This window comes from Mesoplodon densirostris, chromosome 14 (assembly GCF_025265405.1).
Source record: "Mesoplodon densirostris isolate mMesDen1 chromosome 14, mMesDen1 primary haplotype, whole genome shotgun sequence".
Lineage (NCBI taxonomy): Eukaryota > Metazoa > Chordata > Mammalia > Artiodactyla > Ziphiidae > Mesoplodon > Mesoplodon densirostris.
The window spans coordinates 73,108,108-73,125,362 of NC_082674.1; the positions used below are offsets into that span (position 1 = coordinate 73,108,108).

The following is a 17,255-nucleotide window of genomic DNA, read 5'->3' on the forward strand; positions in this document are numbered from 1 at the left end:
TATGGTATGAACCTTTCCCTTTCACGGGAAAGCTTCGGCTGGGAAAAAGGAATTGTTCTTGAAAATGGGGCCTGTGCTATTGCAGACACTGTGCTCAACCCAGGTCCACCGAATGCTCTGATGTCAGCACTGAGGTCACAGAATTCCGCTGTGCGCCTGGCAACCTTGCAAACATAACAGCCCTGGTGAGCACTAGGCAGTACTGCTGGTTCACTAAGTGGCACAAGTTTTTCAGCCATTTAGGAGACTTGACTAGTTTTGTTTGTATTGAATCATTTCAACGGATTGCCCAAGAGCCAACAAGGGCCAACCTGTAGGGAAGAGGAGGAGTTGGACATCTCTTGAGGCATCTTCTAAGGGAGACTTCTAGTTGGTACCATGAAACGGCGACAAAAGAGGAAACATCTGGAAAATGAAGAGTCCCAGGAAACTGCCGAGAACGGAGGAGGTATGTGGGGGGCAACTTGTCTGGGGCACATGGGTTTCTGCCAAACTGAACCTTCTCTAGGAAGCGGGGGACTGAGAACGTGTCACCTGTGAAGCAGGGAGCGAGAGACCTTGTCTCACTGATGCTGCCGTATCCATCCGGAGGGTCCCTGTGGTGTGAGACGGCACAGAACGGCCAGATGCCCCCTGGGAGATGGGATGTCAGCTCCGCTGGTCTGAGGACTCTCTCCTGGGGCAGCCGGGCCTGGAGCTTTGTCGCACTCACAGCAGGCTGCATCCTGCTTGCACAGACCTAGAGGTGCAGCTTTTCTCAGTCCCCGATTTCTCTCTTATGCTCTTGGATCTTTCCCTGGGGTCATGAGGTGGGGGATGTGAAGGATGCAAGGATGCTGAGAGAGACCCATGAGTTGCTTGGCCTCTTTTACCAAAGTGGAAAGAGAAGCCCCATGAGTTGAAGGCCCTGTTGAAAAATATCTTGACAAGTGGAATGCACTTTGAAAGATGATTGTTTGTCTAGGGATGGTGTCATATTGAAAGCAAGGAGGTTTTATTCCTTCAACAGGAAGAATTTCCCAAAGGAGATCAAGGGAAGGGAAGGGTTTTCCAGAGACTGAGACCGCGTGGGTGGGGGTGTGAAATGGCCTCAAGGTCCTGGGGAGAGCTCTGAGAGCCACGGGCCACGTGGTGTCTGCGTGCATTAAATGTAGGCGAGTAGCTTGCCCTGGGAGAGGGGTGGTCACCCCAGAGCTCCAGCTAGAGGCCTCTGCCCCAGATTAGAGCCCAGTAGCTCCTACCAGGCCCAGGGCCCTGGAGACTGTAGGATGGGCCCTGGGAATGGAGGTCTAGACAGCAGGCAGATTTCCAGGCAGTGGCTGGGACAGGCTGGGGAAGGCAATGACTGCCCCTGACCATTCAGAATATTTTGCTCTATGTTCCTGTGTGTGTGTGGGTGTGTGAGTGTGTGTGTGTGTGTGTGTGTGTGTGTGTGTGTGGTAGTGCAGAGAAGTGCGGGATGAATGGGGGTAGAGTGCTTACCAGATATAAAGTCTGCGTGGTAAAGTTCTTGTCACCCTGCCTGGACCTGGCTGACACTCGGTGTACGTAAGAGTGTATACAGATTTCTTGTTAGGGGTGTTTTATGAGACAGTAACTCATACACCCATGTACACTCTGATACAGCAAAAATATCACACACCCCACATATAACTTCCTTAGTAAACCACACACAGCACATGGAGGTATATACACGGATCCCTCCTGTACTACGTTCTCATACAACCCACCTGTATCACAATCCTCTCCTCCAACACCAAACGCTGGAGATGAGATATGTATATAGACACACACACACTATATATAGGACACACACACACACTATATATATATATGTATCTCCTCAACTCTCGCACAAACACAGCTAACTTCAGCCATCGCTAAATACCTCTGTAAGAACCAGTCACGTGTCATACACACCACACTTGTAACACATTCTTGAGTAATGCCAGACCCGCTTTGTACAAACCACAGTAAACCACAGTCTCACTAACCCATGTCAGGGTTGCCAGAGAAAATATGGGCTATCCAGTTCAATTTGAATTCCAGATAAACAACAAGTAATTTTTCAGTATCAGTATGTCCCACATATTGTATGGGCCATACTCACACTAAAACTAAGTCAGGCCAAATACTGCATGGGAATACTTACACTAAAAAATTATTCTGGGTTTATCTGAAACTGAAATTTAACTGGGTGCCTTGTATTCTTGTTCGCTAAGTCTGGCAACCCTTATATACTTACCACCAGCTGATGTATTACATATTTATTGTAGTTTTGTTTAGTGTGTGTCTTCCCCTACTAGAATGTGCAGCGTTACCAAAGACTACAACAATGGAAGAGTGCCGGATACACAGGAGTAGCTGCTTACTGAATCTTGGTGAATGAATGAATGAACACGCACCATAAATACAAGCCACACCATGTAATGAGGAAAAGTTACATGTCCCAGAATTCCTGACTTGTGAACAGAAACCATGCACACAAAGGCCACAGACACACATAGACACATCTGCACTGTGCTCCCCATGCCAACCCCACACTTACCACAGACTTAACTGATACACATCACTCACTCTTCCCACACACTCACAGTCACCACCGAGGCCTACATTACCAACTAGACAGTGAGAGAATAAGTATTGATTGGAATTAAATCCTGGAGGATCCACTGGGAACCACACTCTCAACTGTGTGTATTCACTGCACCTGACACGTGTCACACACTCAGTAAATATTTGTGGACAGAGGACTGATGAACCCACCCTGAGCCTTTCATTCCTCCCTCAGGAATCTCGAAGTCACAAGAGGATCCCCCTCGGCTTGGATCCACTGTGGTGGCCCAAGGCTGCAGCCCAGGGTCAGGGGAGGTCTCCTCTGCCTCTAAATACTTCTTCTGTACTTCTACTCCGCTCAAGCTCAGCTACGCTGGTAAGGGCGCGGGGCTCCTCAGGTGAGGGGGTGCTTGGCTGTGAGGCAGGAGGCACACAGATCCCAGGGAGGCTGAGAGGAAATCCAGGGTCATCAGAGGTGATGAGGGCTCTGTGGAAGAGCCTGGGCAGGATGGCTGAGCTGTTCCGAGGGAGTGGATGCCAGCTGAGTCTGGGGGGGCGGTGTGAATACTGGTAGTACCATGGTGGGGAAGTCAAGGAGCAGGGGCCGGAAAGGTCTGGGCTTGAGGTGGAGGGAAGAGGGACCAGATGAAGCATCTTCAGAGGAAAATGTAGGCATTGTCTTTGCCTTTGCCTTTGCTTCCAGAGAAGGACAGAGTTCTGCATCATACACCTCCAGCCTGAGAGCAGGACCATCCAGCTCAGGTCCACACAGCTCACACATACATCCGCCCTCCAGGCACAGCCCTTCTGAGAGCACACAGAAGCCCCAAGCACCACAGCCCCATTCCACAAGGAATGCACCACCGATATTCCCAAACTCACACTCCTTGTCATACACGCATCCAGCCGCATCCCTCACATACCACAGCCCTCACCACCATACTCCACACCCCTGTATACAGACACCGCTCCAGTATCCCCCCCACGCACATGAAAAGCCCACAGATGACACCAGATACACCGCTCCATCCTACGGCCAAAAGTCACCAAGCTCACGACATAGCTACGTCATGCAAATGTCCCTCTCTCGTCTACCACACCTGCTCCCTCAGCTTCCGGCACGGCCCATGCATGTTATTATGGTTTTAATTTCCTTTTTCAGCAATGCGGAGATTTCGAGACACTGCCTGGCTTACAGCACCCCTAGCCCAGGTTCAGGAAGAAGGGGAGACCGCTCCCCCATCACACTGTGTCTCCTCCTCGCCCTCTTCACCCTGTAAGAACGATCTGCACCCAGACAAAGAGGAAAGGGGCATGAAAATATACTACATGCAGGTACAAGTGAACAAGGGTGTCGCTGTCTCCTGGAAGACAAAGAAACCCTTGGAGTTGCCTGAAAAGCAGCTGAGGATAGAATAAGTGACCCTTCCTGAGGATGCGTGCACAGTAGGCACGTGCCCCTCTGATGTGTTCACCGAAAGCCTCCTGTCTGACAGTGAGCCCACTGGGGAGGAGAAAGAGTATGAGGAAAGGGCAGAGCCAGGCAGCCCATCAGGGTCACCTGCCGTCGAGGAGAGACCCAGGGCCAAGACACCGGACTGGATGGTGACCATGAAGACCGGCTTCAGGTGCATGGCCTGCTGCCGGGTCTTCCCCACCTTGGAGATCCTCCAGCAGCACGTGAAGGGCGGCGTCCTGGAGGGCTTCAGCTGCCGTGTCTTTCATCTCGCCATGGCCCAGCTGATGGGCAATGTGGAATCCGGGAGCACCTCTGAGGAGGAGGAGGAGGAGGAGGAGGAGGAGGAGGAGGAAGAGAAGCAAGAAGAAAAGGAGAATGAGGGAGAGCAGCCCACGGGGGAAGGCCCCAGCCCAAAGAGACCCCGCAGGCAGGCTCTTTTCTCTCCTTTGAGTTGCAAACAGCAACTGAGATTCATGGGACAGAAGATCCTGGAAGACGGTGTGGCCGTCCCTTGGAAGAGGTAAGGCTTGAGGCTGGCAGTCTTCTGAGCCTATGTCACGAGGGCCCAGAGGAGTCTAAGGGAAGGGGCCGCACACATGTGCTGGTTGACCTAATGGCTCTGCAGTTGCATCCGATGGGATACACCCAGCACTACCAAAGGCGTTGACCTCTGTTGACGTCAACAAGAAGGTGGAGCCTTTTCCTAGGCGTTTTCTCAGGGTCTGCACGATGGACCTCAACTCTTAGAGGACGTACTGCCAGCAGCTCCTTCTCAGCAGAGAGAGCCAGGAGTGGTCTCAAGAGAGGACAGGGGCCCTTGCAGGACCAGAACTTTGAGGTCTGAGAGCCTTGGGCCTGAGCCGAGATCTCACCCGGACCACTGGACCTAGCCTTCTGTGACAAAGGGGAATATGAAAGAGAGTCACGTGGAAATGAGGTCCCCCGAGATATGGAAATGTTCCAGAACCTCCGTTGCGTGGTCGTTGATCTGGAGCCAAGCTCCCTGTGGTGTGTGTGGCTCTGAGCTTTAAGGCAATGCTGGAGGGTAACCCTGACCAGCAGAGCTTGGAGTGCTGCTTGTCTCTTCCTGTTCTACCTCATTTGCTTTATCCCTTCCAGGGAGAAGAAAGGACCCTCGGGAGAGTAGCAGACAGAATGCCGTGGTCTGAAGGAGGATGAAGGGACCGGCCCTCAGTCTAACATCATATGACAATAGAAGCGTCCTATGCAATAAAGGGCATTTTCCAAACCTTTCCTGGAGCTTTTATTTAATTACATTTTTCTATCTATGCATCTACCTGTCATCTACATCTGTATCTTTCAAGGTTTGTGAACAAGCTTTCACATAAGCACTAGAGACGTCCGCCAGCATTTTCCAGAAGAGGCCTGCAAATTGCTGGGGACTCCTCACAAATAGGGAATGGCCACAACCCCTGCCACACAGACTATGCGCGTGGCCCTCCTGACGTACTCCCACTCTCTCTCTGAATTTCCCAACGTCTGAGATGAGGGGGCTGGCTGGAGGCAATGATCACGTGCAGGCTGAATCTTCTGCAGATTCTGATTCTCTTCCTGGGCATATCGTCCTCAAGCACAGTCTCCATGTCCCTCGCCACACTGATCTCTCTCCTTCAGTCCTTCCCTCCCTCCCTCTCCTGCCTCCCAGTGCAGAGAATACTTTTTTGCATTTGAGACGACATTTAGTTTTTGTTCACAGAATTCTCACCTGTTCTACTGTGGCCTCCGTTGTGAACATTCCAAAGCTGAGAATTTTCTTTTTTTCTCCCTCATTTCTGCTGAGTCTTTACCTTCCTAATGCAGTGAACTCACAGTGCCTAGCTGACTGGATGGGGAAAAAGATCCAGGGAGCAAAGAGAAATAATAAAAGAATATATCAGTTAATGTTTCATAGTGTTCTCCAACTACATGTTTTTTAAATTTTGGAATAATATTAGGAATCTTCTCTTTGTAAAAAACTGAATTATTGGGCTTCCCTGGTGGAGCAGTGGTTAAGAATATGCCTGCGAATGCAGGGGACATGGGTTCGAGCCCTGGTCTGGGAAGATCCCACGTGCCACGGAGTAACTCAGCCCGCGCGCCACAACTACTGAGCCTGCGCTCTAGAGCCCGTGTGCCACATCTACCGAGCCCACGTGCCACAACTACGGAAGCCTGCGTGCCTAGAGCCCATGCTCCGCAACAAGAGAAGCCACTGCAATGAGAAGCCCGTGCACCACAGCCAAGAGTAGCCCCCGCTCACTGCAACTAGAGAACGCCCGCTAGCAGCAACAAAGACCCAATGCAGCCCAAAATAAATTAATTAATTTTAAAAAATTGAATTAGTTTCAAGGGTACAATGTATAAAAGTACAATAAAAGCCCCCCTTCATAACCCCCCAACCCCACTCTCAAGATGGAATAGATATGCTGTGATACAATTTAGAGTCGTAGTACTACTCCTCCTCCCACCACATCCGAAATCCTCTGAGCCCGGTGCAGCAGCTTCCTTTCACAATGCTAGGACCCGCCCCAAGACAGATGATAATCCCTCTGGACATTTCAAGGAGCGGCACCAAGGCAACAGTACCTGGGAAATGCCACTGACAGCTCAGAATATCCAGGGCATTTCTAGAGCCTCGGCACTGCTCTCGCTCTGGGAATGAAGGTCCAAAAAGCACATCGGAGAATGTTCATAGTTGTAAACAAGCTCCACCTTTGAAACACAATCTACATAGAACCACATATACAAGCCTGCACAATGGATGAAGCCAAGGTCTCCTCCATGATTTCCCTTCTGACCACCTTACTGTCTCCTCAGCCATAAAAGGTGAACTTGAAACTCAGGACCTTGCCTTGTCACCAGAAACATCCAAGCTTGGATCAGTCTTTCTAAGACCAGATACTTGCTCTCTGAACTATTAGAGACTTGTCACATACACACAGGTAGAACAGGATTATTTCTATCTACCTGGGGACCTGGAGTCTTTCACATTGCTCCTGTTCAAACTCTCACAACAGCAAAACTTTACCTACAAAGGGTTCAAGCTATGACACTCCCAATTTCCACAAACCTCCTCAGCTCTTGTGAGTCACATGCAGCCAATTCCAGGAATTGGAGACATGGTTGTGAGGATGAAACTGACTTTGGGGCTCCCCTTGGATATGGTCTTCCAGACTTACCCAAAGGCCATTAAGAGGAAGGTTTACCCCACCTCAGGGAAACCCGAGGCAGTACTTGCAGTCAAGGGCTGGCCATGGCTTCTGAGCTACATCCAAAGAGCAGTTCATACTGTACCTGGGTCTGCTGGAGCCATTTCTGACTGTCCGAGAGCCAGCACGTACCGCTCCTCAACTGCCTCCATTGTGGCTCATCAGTAGGGCTGTCAGATTTAGTAACTAAAAGTACAGGATACCCAGTTAAACTTGAACTCCACATGAATAATAAGTCATCACTTTTAGTATAAGTAGATCCTATGAACTATTTGGGGCATACTTATCTTCCAAATATACTTGTTGTTTTTCTGACATTCATATTTAACTGAAGAGCCTATATTTTATCTGTCAACCCTACCCTTCAGAAATGATGGAGGCTCATAGAGATCCAGGAGATGCCTCAGCGCCTCCTCAGCTTTTATTTCTACGTCCTGGACAGCGAGCACGAACCTTCCACTCCCAGTCATTGGCTAGAATGGAGGATATTCTCTGTTTTAGAGCTTTTTCTACTTGTCATTGTTATTATCTTCCTTATTTTATTTTATTTTATTTTATTTATTTTTTTTTTTTTTATTTTTTTTTTTTTTGCGGTACGCGGGCGTCTCACTGCTGTGGCCTCTCCCGTTGCGGAGCACAGACTCCGGACGCGCAGGCCCAGCGGCCACGGCTCACGGGCTCAGCCTCTCCGCGGCACGTGGGATCCTCCCAGACCGGGGCACAAACCCGCGTCCTCTGCATCGGCAGGCGGACTCTCAACCACTGCGCCACCAGGGAAGCCCTATCTTCCTTATTTTAAAGAGATGTTTATTTTTTCCCAAACTTAATAGCTCATCCAAAAGTATTTCAAAGTTCATTCGACAAGGGAAAAACAACATGGTTCTGAAAAGTGAAGGAAACCGCCTGGTGTTTAGTAAAGAAGTAGTAGGGAGATTGAAAAAGCCAAACTTAATAAGCAAATCTCTCCAAGGGTATTTTCAGAGCTTGATACCCTCCCACACCCTGAAAATATTATTACATCAAGAATGTAGAACTGCTAACCAAATGTAAGGCTCCCATATGATTCTATCAAACTGAGGATGCTTCTTTACTAAGCAGTGAGCACACTTGCTGCCCCAGGGACCTTGGCAGTTGCAACGTAGGGCTCTTCCCTTTGGGATGGAAACAGCAAGTTTTCCTGTGGTCTACACGCTGGCCCCCAAAATACTACACTCCCAATACTTGTCAACTTTAAGTATTTTTCTACATATCTCCATTTTTCTGTTACTATTTGGACTACATCCTAGACTTGACATTACATAAATTGCATTCAAGAAGCTATTTTTCAAAGTTGGTAGGAAACCTTAAATCTATAGCTTGCAGTCCCTGGCTTACTTTCATCCAGGTGCATAAGGGTTTTCAAAAGTAGTCAGGTTAGTTACCCCATATCACAGCCCCACGCTTGTGTCACAGATATAAAAATGGAACATGATATTTAAGGTTTTAGTTGCCAAATCATCAAGCCTCCCAGACAGAGGCAATAGAGCAAAATGATTACAGAGGCATGGATTTTGATTTGCTCCAGTGTCTTGGGCAAGTCACTTGGCCTCTGTATTTATTTGTACTTACCTGCACTTATCTGTCACTTGGGGGTCATAATTGTACCTGGTCCATGGGTACGTTGTACAAATGATCTGTAAAGTAGTTACAAGAAACCGACACAGAGTAAGCACTCCACAGACGTTGGCTATTAGCTATTGGAACTATTCCTCCGTGAAACAGATGACTTTACCAGTGGATGACTCGGTGGGAGACAGTGAATCACAGAATCACAGCATGTTGAAAGTGACCTAGTTCACACTCTTATGTGAAAAAAAGAAAAGTGTGCATGGGTAGAAAATGTCTGAAACTTTACCTAACAAATAGTTCATCATGTTAGCATTGAGGATTAGAATAAATCAGGAAAGGAGGAAAGAAAAACTTGAGTGTATTTCAATTTCTCTATCATTTGTGTTTCTACACTGAGACTCTGAATACACTGGAAGTGCAATCTATTTTAATGTGGTGGGATAAAGGTTTTCAAGTTTTCCTGATCCATCCGTATTATTATCTCAGAATTGCTGGCAGTTCTTGCCATCTTTGGATCTACACCCATCTGAGTGAGTGGGCCATTCTGGACGGAGGAGATAATAGAGCAGAAGTGAAGTGAGAGGAAAGGAGAGACAAGATTTTCTCTTTTCTCTTCAAAGAGGAAAGGTCTTTGGAATGGGAACAACTCACAACCAAACTTTGGGGAAAGGATGTGATGGAAAAAGAGATAAACATCCTACCCCTGTGATGAGAAGGATTCCCTGGGCTGGATGGAGGGAGGTCACAGGTGGCTGGACAAGGAAACCAACTAGGGAGAAACACACACAAGTGCAGAGCAAACACCCTGAGGCCACTCAGCCTGACTCCATGCAAACATGTGTCCAGCAGCCAGCCCTTCACCTGTGGCTCCCCAGCAAGACAGGTACCTCGGGGGTGCCAACTCATTCTGAGTCCATTATGCCTGGCCATTCATAAACCGCTGTCTAACGTGTGAGGAATAAACTCTCAATGTTTATGAGGAAATTGGGGAAGGAGGTTGAAAGGTTACTTAAACGGAAAACAAAGAAGTTCGGGAAGGCAGGATGGTAGAGAGACAAGAAAAAGACCTTAAAAGATAGAAAGGATTTGCCAAAGAAGAGAAAGAAAAAGAAATGATTCCGAATGGGTTAACCTGCAGCTAGGAAGTTAAGGAAGATTATTGATGGGTGAAGACTATGGAATAAAGTGAATAAAATGTATCAGAAGTTGCTGAGACTATGGTAAGCAGCATGATTATCAAATTATGAATTGGCTGCACTGGCATTCTAGGGGGGCACTAGGAAGGGGAAGCAGATGTTCATGAGATGACAGTAGCAGGTGGAAAGTTGTTTCAGGGGAAGATCAGTCTTGCAGAGGGTGTATCAGAGGAGGGCAAGTGTGAGCAAGCAAGGAAATACTAAGTGTATACGGTTCCTTCACTGAGTGCACCCAGCCCCGTGGTCAGCCTTGAGAACAAGCAGGACTTCAGGTACTGGAGCTACATTTCAGTCGTCAAGACTTGAGAAGACACCCTTAACTCAGGTCTTCTCTTCAAACTCCATCTTTCCTTCTTGACCTTCATTTGGCCTCTTCCCTTACCCTCAAGCTGTGGACTGAGGCCACAGAGCAAGATGGGTCACTAGTGTCCTCCATCCCCTGGCGACTGTGGTTCACATCAGTGGAGTACCAAAGGCAATAACCAAGTAACAGACACAAGAGTGTATGAAGAAGAAGAGATTCTGGTAAGGCTTTCTGTGACAGTGTGGGCCAAGTCGGCTCTATATGGCTGGTATCACGTGAATTATGAGCAGCCTTAGGGGAGAAGTTCTCAGAAGGCAGAGCCTGGCTCTCTAGAGGCTCTGCGTGCTCACAGCCCACTCCAAGACCTCAGTTACAGCTTCGGCCCCCAATCTCTCTCCCTCTGCCTGCTCACAGTTTTTTTTTTTTTTTTTTTTCTTTTTGCGGTATGCGGGCCTCTCACTGCTGTGGCCTCTCCCGTTGCGGAGCACAGGCTCCGGATGCGCAGGCCCAGCGGCCATGGTTCACGGGCCCAGCCGCTCCGCGGCATATGGGATCCTCCCAGACCGGGGCACGAACCCGTATCCCCTGCATCGGCAGGCGGACTCTCAACCATTGCGCCACCAGGGAGGCCCTACTCACAGTTTTTGAAGTCTTCTTTCCTCCACATTTCTCTTGAGAGGTGGAGGAGGAAGATGAGCTTCAGGCCAGCTCAGACTCCCCTGGGATCCCAGCAGGATGCCTATCATTAACCTCCCACCTTCTAGGAAGCTCCTAAGATCTTCACATTTGGGGCAGTTTTCATTTCAGCTGTGCTTCAAATTGCTGGCTGGAGACGGCCTGTTGGAAGGTGGCTAAAAGCAAGTAGCAATCCTTCGGGCAGCCTGGCCCTTCTCGACTGTCAGACATCTTCAGGGATATTCTAGGAAATGTTGTTTGTTCTAGAGAAGGGAGGGAAACAATCCAATTGTCCAATAATGCTTGAATGGAAAATAAATGATGCTATATGCATGTGATGAAATAATATCAAGCAGTCAAAAATCAGAGACCTAGATCTATATGGATTCACGTGGATAAGTCTTGAAAACATAATATTGATTGAAAGAAAATAAGATAAAGAACGTTAGATTGTGATAACAGGTATGTAAGTATTTAAATATTTAAATCAATTCAACATATTGCTTCTATATATATAGATGCAAGAAAGTAAACTTTATCCAAAGAACACATTATTTACATTTAATATGCTCATTTATCTAGGAGACCCAAAAGAACCCACAGATAAACTAGCAGGAACGAATAAGACGGTTCAACAAGGCACACACATACAAGATCAATACATTTTAAAAATCAGTCAGGCTCCTCTACACTGGCGATAACAAATTAGAAACTGTAAAAGAAAATAAGAAAAAAAGAAGATCTAAACATAGTCACAAGAGCCATATAAATTATTTAGAGCTAAGCATACGTAGAAGGCAATATAACTAACAAACTGAGTACGAACAGTTAAACTCCGCCCAACCCAAGGTTAGGAAAAGACTGTTGTTACTTTATGAGAACAGACCCTCTTCTTAAGGAGCAGATCAGTAAGTGAGAGTGAATCAAAGAAACACAGCATTTGAAAAGTCAGCTAGTCCAAGCCTCTTGATCGCACATACAGAAGCTGAAGCCCAGATAGGTTGAGTTACTTGGTAAAGGGCCCAATGTCCTGACTCAAGGACTAGCATTTTTCACTCATGCGCAAGACACAATCAAATGCAGTACCTTGGCAAGAGATGGGGAAAAAATGAAGAAATCAATTATATAGTTCCTCATCTTTAAGTACAGAAATAGCCGTGACAAAATTACACATATTGAGGGAAAATTGAAGTGCAGAGTTTAAAATGTCAATAATCCACAGGGAAACTGGAGACCATTTAAAATATTCATATTAAATCTCTCTAGAAAAGACATTCAAAGATCTCCAATCAAAATGTGAATTTTATAACAGACATGGTATGATACAATTTATAATAGATATGGTATGAACCTTTCCCTTTCACGGGAAAGGTTCGGCTGGGAAAAAGGAATTGTTCTTGAAAATGGGGCCTGTGCTATTGCAGACACTGTGCTCAACCCAGGTCCACGGAATGCTCTGATGTCAGCACTGAGGTCACAGAATTCCGCTGTGCGCCTGGCAACCTTGCAAACATAACAGCCCTGGTGAGCACTAGGCAGTACTGCTGGTTCACTACGTGGCACAAGTTTTTCAGCCATTTAGGAGACTTGACTATTTTTGTTTGTATTGAATCATTTCAACGGATTGCCCAAGAGCCAACAAGGGCCAACCTGTAGGGAAGAGGAGGAGTTGGACATCTCTTGAGGCATCTTCTAAGGGAGACTTCTAGTTGGTACGATGGAACGGCGACAAAAGAGGAAACATCTGGAAAATGAAGAGTCCCAGGAAACTGCCGAGCACGGAGGAGGTATGTGGGGGGCAACTTGTCTGGGGCACATGGGTTTCTGCCAAACTGAACCTTCTCTAGGAAGCGGGGGACTGAGAACGTGTCACCTGTGAAGCAGGGAGCGAGAGACCTGGTCTCACTGATGCTGCCGTATCCATCTGGAGGGTCCCTGTGGTGTGAGACGGCACAGAACGGCCAGATGCCCCCTGGGAGATGGGAGGTCAGCTCCACTGGTCTGAGGACTCTCTCCTGGGGCAGCCGGGCCTGGAGCTTTGTCGCACTCACAGCAGGCTGCATCCTGCTTGCACAGACCTAGAGGTGCAGCTTTTCTCAGTCCCCGATTTCTCTCTTATGCTCTTGGATCTTTCCCTGGGGTCATGAGGTGGGGGATGTGAAGGATGCAAGGATGCTGAGAGAGACCCATGAATTGCTTGGCCTCTTTTACCAAAGTGGAAAGAGAAGCCCCATGAGTTGAAGGCCCTGTTGAAAAATATCTTGACAAGTGGAATGCACTTTGAAAGAAGATTGTTTGTCTAGGGATGGTGTCATATTGAAAGCAAGGAGGTTTTATTCCTTCAACAGGAAGAATTTCCCAAAGGAGATCAAGGGAAGGGAAGGGTTTTCCAGAGACTGAGACCGCGTGGGCGGGGGTGAGAAAGGGCCTCAGGGTCCTGGGGGGAGCTCTGAGAGCCACGGGCCACGTGGTGTCTGAGTGCATTAAATGTAGGCGAGTAGCTTGCCCTGGGAGAGGGGTGGTCACCCCAGAGCTCCAGCTAGAGGCCTCTGCCCCAGATTAGAGCCCAGTAGCTCCTACCAGGCCCAGGGCCCTGGAGACTGTAGGATGGGCCCTGGGAATGGAGGTCTAGACAGCAGGCAGATTTCCAGGCAGTGGCTGGGACAGGCTGGGGAAGGCAATGACTGCCCCTGACCATTCAGAATATTTTGCTCTATGTTCCTGTGTGTGTGTGCGTGTGTGTGTGTGTGTGTGTGTGTGTGTGTGTGTGGTAGTGCAGAGAAGTGCGGGATGAATGGGGGTAGAGTGCTTACCAGATATAAAGTCTGCGTGGTAAAGTTCTTGTCACCCTGCCTGGACCTGGCTGACACTCGGTGTACGTAAGAGTGTATACAGATTTCTTGTTAGGGGTGTTTTATGAGACAGTAACTCATACACCCATGTACACTCTGATACAGCAAAAATATCACACACCCCACATATAACTTCCTTAGTAAACCACACACAGCACATGGAGGTATATACACGGATCCCTCCTGTACTACGTTCTCATACAACCCATCTGTATCACAATCCTCTCCTCCAACACCAAACGCTGGAGATGAGATATGTATATAGACACACACACACTATATATAGGACACACACACACACACACACACACTATATATATATATGTATCTCCTCAACTCTTGCACAAACACAGCTAACTTCAGCCATCGCTAAATACCTCTGTAAGAATCAGTCACGTGTCATACCCACCACACTTGTAACACATTCTTGAGTAATGCCAGACCCGCTTTGTACAAACCACAGTAAACCACAGTCTCACTAACCCATGTCAGGGTTGCCAGAGAAAATATGGGCTATCCAGTTCAATTTGAATTCCAGATAAAGAACAAGTAATTTTTCAGTATCAGTATGTCCCACATATTGTATGGGCCATACTCACACTAAAACTAAGTCAGGCCAAATACTGCATGGGAATACTTACACTAAAAAATTATTCTGGGTTTATCTGAAACTGAAATTTAACTGGGTGCCTTGTATTCTTGTTCGCTAAGTCTGGCAAGCCTTATATACTTACCACCAGCTGATGTATTATATATTTATTGAAGTTTTGTTTAGTGTGTATCTTCCCCTATTAGAATGTGCAGCGTTACCAAAGACTACAACAATAGAAGAGTGCCGGATACACAGGAGTAGCTGCTTACTGAATCTTGGTGAATGAATGAATGAACACGCACCATAAATACAAGCCACACCATGTAATGAGGAAAAGTTACATGTCCCAGAATTCCTGACTTGTGAACAGAAACCATGCACACAAAGGCCAGACACACATAGACACATCTGCACTGTGCTCCCCATGCCAACCCCACACTTACCACAGACTTAACTGATACACATCACTCACTCTTCCCACACACTCACAGTCACCACCGAGGCCTACATTACCAACTAGACAGTGAGAGAATAAGTATTGATTAGAATTAAATCCTGGAGGATCCACTGGGAACCACACTCTCAACTGTGTGTATTCACTGCACCTGACACGTGTCACACACTCAGTAAATATTTGTGGACAGAGGACTGATGAACCCACCCTGAGCCTTTCATTCCTCCCTCAGGAATCTCGAAGTCACAAGAGGATCCCCCTCGGCTTGGATCCACTGTGGTGGCCCAAGGCTGCAGCCCAGGGTCAGGGGAGGTCTCCTCTGCCTCTAAATACTTCTTCTGTACTTCTACTCCGCTCAAGCTCAGCTACGCTGGTAAGGGCGCGGGGCTCCTCAGGTGAGGGGGTGCTTGGCTGTGAGGCAGGAGGCACACAGATCCCAGGGAGGCTGAGAGGAAATCCAGGGTCATCAGAGGTGATGAGGGCTCTGTGGAAGAGCCTGGGCAGGATGGCTGAGCTGTTCCGAGGGAGTGGATGCCAGCTGAGTCTGGGGGGGCGGTGTGAATACTGGTAGTACCATGGTGGGGAAGTCAAGGAGCAGGGGCCGGAAAGGTCTGGGCTTGAGGTGGAGGGAAGAGGGACCAGATGAAGCATCTTCAGAGGAAAATGTAGGCATTGTCTTTGCCTTTGCCTTTGCTTCCAGAGAAGGACAGAGTTCTGCATCATACACCTCCAGCCTGAGAGCAGGACCATCCAGCTCAGGTCCACACAGCTCACACATACATCCGCCCTCCAGGCACAGCCCTTCTGAGAGCACACAGAAGCCCCAAGCACCACAGCCCCATTCCACAAGGAATGCACCACCGATATTCCCAAACTCACACTCCTTGTCATACACGCATCCAGCCGCATCCCTCTCATACCACAGCCCTCACCACCATACTCCACACCCCTGTATACAGACACCGCTCCAGTATCCCCCCCACGCACATGAAAAGCCCACAGATGACACCAGATACACCGCTCCATCCTACGGCCAACAGACACCAAGCTCACGACATAGCTACGTCATGCAAATGTCCCTCTCTCGTCTACCACACCTGCTCCCTCAGCTTCCGGCACGGCCCATGCATGTTATTATGGTTTTAATTTCCTTTTTCAGCAATGCGGAGATTTCGAGACACTGCCTGGCTTACAGCACCCCTAGCCCAGGTTCAGGAAGAAGGGGAGACCGCTCCCCCATCACACTGTGTCTCCTCCTCGCCCTCTTCACCCTGTAAGAACGATCTGCACCCAGACAAAGAGGAAAGGGGCATGAAAATATACTACATGCAGGTACAAGTGAACAAGGGTGTCGCTGTCTCCTGGAAGACAAAGAAACCCTTGGAGTTGCCTGAAAAGCAGCTGAGGATAGAAGAAGTGACCCTTCCTGAGGATGCGTGCACAGTAGGCACGTGCCCCTCTGATGTGTTCACCGAAAGCCTCCTGTCTGACAGTGAGCCCACTGGGGAGGAGAAAGAGTATGAGGAAAGGGCAGAGCCAGGCAGCCCATCAGGGTCACCTGCCGTCGAGGAGAGACCCAGGGCCAAGACACCGGACTGGATGGTGACCATGAAGACCGGCTTCAGGTGCATGGCCTGCTGCCGGGTCTTCCCCACCTTGGAGATCCTCCAGCAGCACGTGAAGGGCGGCGTCCTGGAGGGCTTCAGCTGCCGTGTCTTTCATCTCGCCATGGCCCAGCTGATGGGCAATGTGGAATCCGGGAGCACCTCTGAGGAGGAGGAGGAGGAGGAGGAGGAGGAGGAGGAGGAAGAGAAGCAAGAAGAAAAGGAGAATGAGGGAGAGCAGCCCACGGGGGAAGGCCCCAGCCCAAAGAGACCCCGCAGGCAGGCTCTTTTCTCTCCTTTGAGTTGCAAACAGCAACTGAGATTCATGGGACAGAAGATCCTGGAAGACGGTGTGGCCGTCCCTTGGAAGAGGTAAGGCTTGAGGCTGGCAGTCTTCTGAGCCTATGTCACGAGGGCCCAGAGGAGTCTAAGGGAAGGGGCCGCACACATGTGCTGGTTGACCTAATGGCTCTGCAGTTGCATCCGATGGGACACACCCAGCACTACCAAAGGCGTTGACCTCTGTTGACGTCAACAAGAAGGTGGAGCCTTTTCCTAGGCGCTTTCTCAGGGTCTGCACGATGGACCTCAACTCTCAGAGGACGTACTGCCAGCAGCTCCTTCTCGGCAGAGAGAGCCAGGAGTGGTCTCAAGAGAGGACAGGGGCCCTTGCAGGACCAGAACTTTGAGGTCTGAGAGCCTTGGGCCTGAGCCGAGATCTCACCCGGACCACTGGACCTAGCCTT

At 48.7% G+C, this 17,255-nt stretch overlaps 1 protein-coding gene and 1 pseudogene across 1 annotated transcript; both read left to right on the forward strand.

Annotated features, from left to right (window-relative positions):
- Positions 1–378: 378 nt before the first annotated feature.
- On the forward strand, positions 379–4,410 carry LOC132501174 (protein FAM170A-like; annotated as a pseudogene).
- Positions 4,411–12,724: 8,314 nt separating this feature from the next.
- LOC132501257 (protein FAM170A-like) lies at positions 12,725–16,756 on the forward strand (the record flags this gene model as incomplete). The annotated part of the gene is made up of 3 exons (XM_060116836.1): positions 12,725–12,794; positions 15,138–15,278; positions 16,065–16,756. Coding segments are annotated over exons 1-3 (903 nt in total), but the record flags the coding sequence as incomplete, so codon positions are not given.
- Positions 16,757–17,255: the final 499 nt, after the last annotated feature.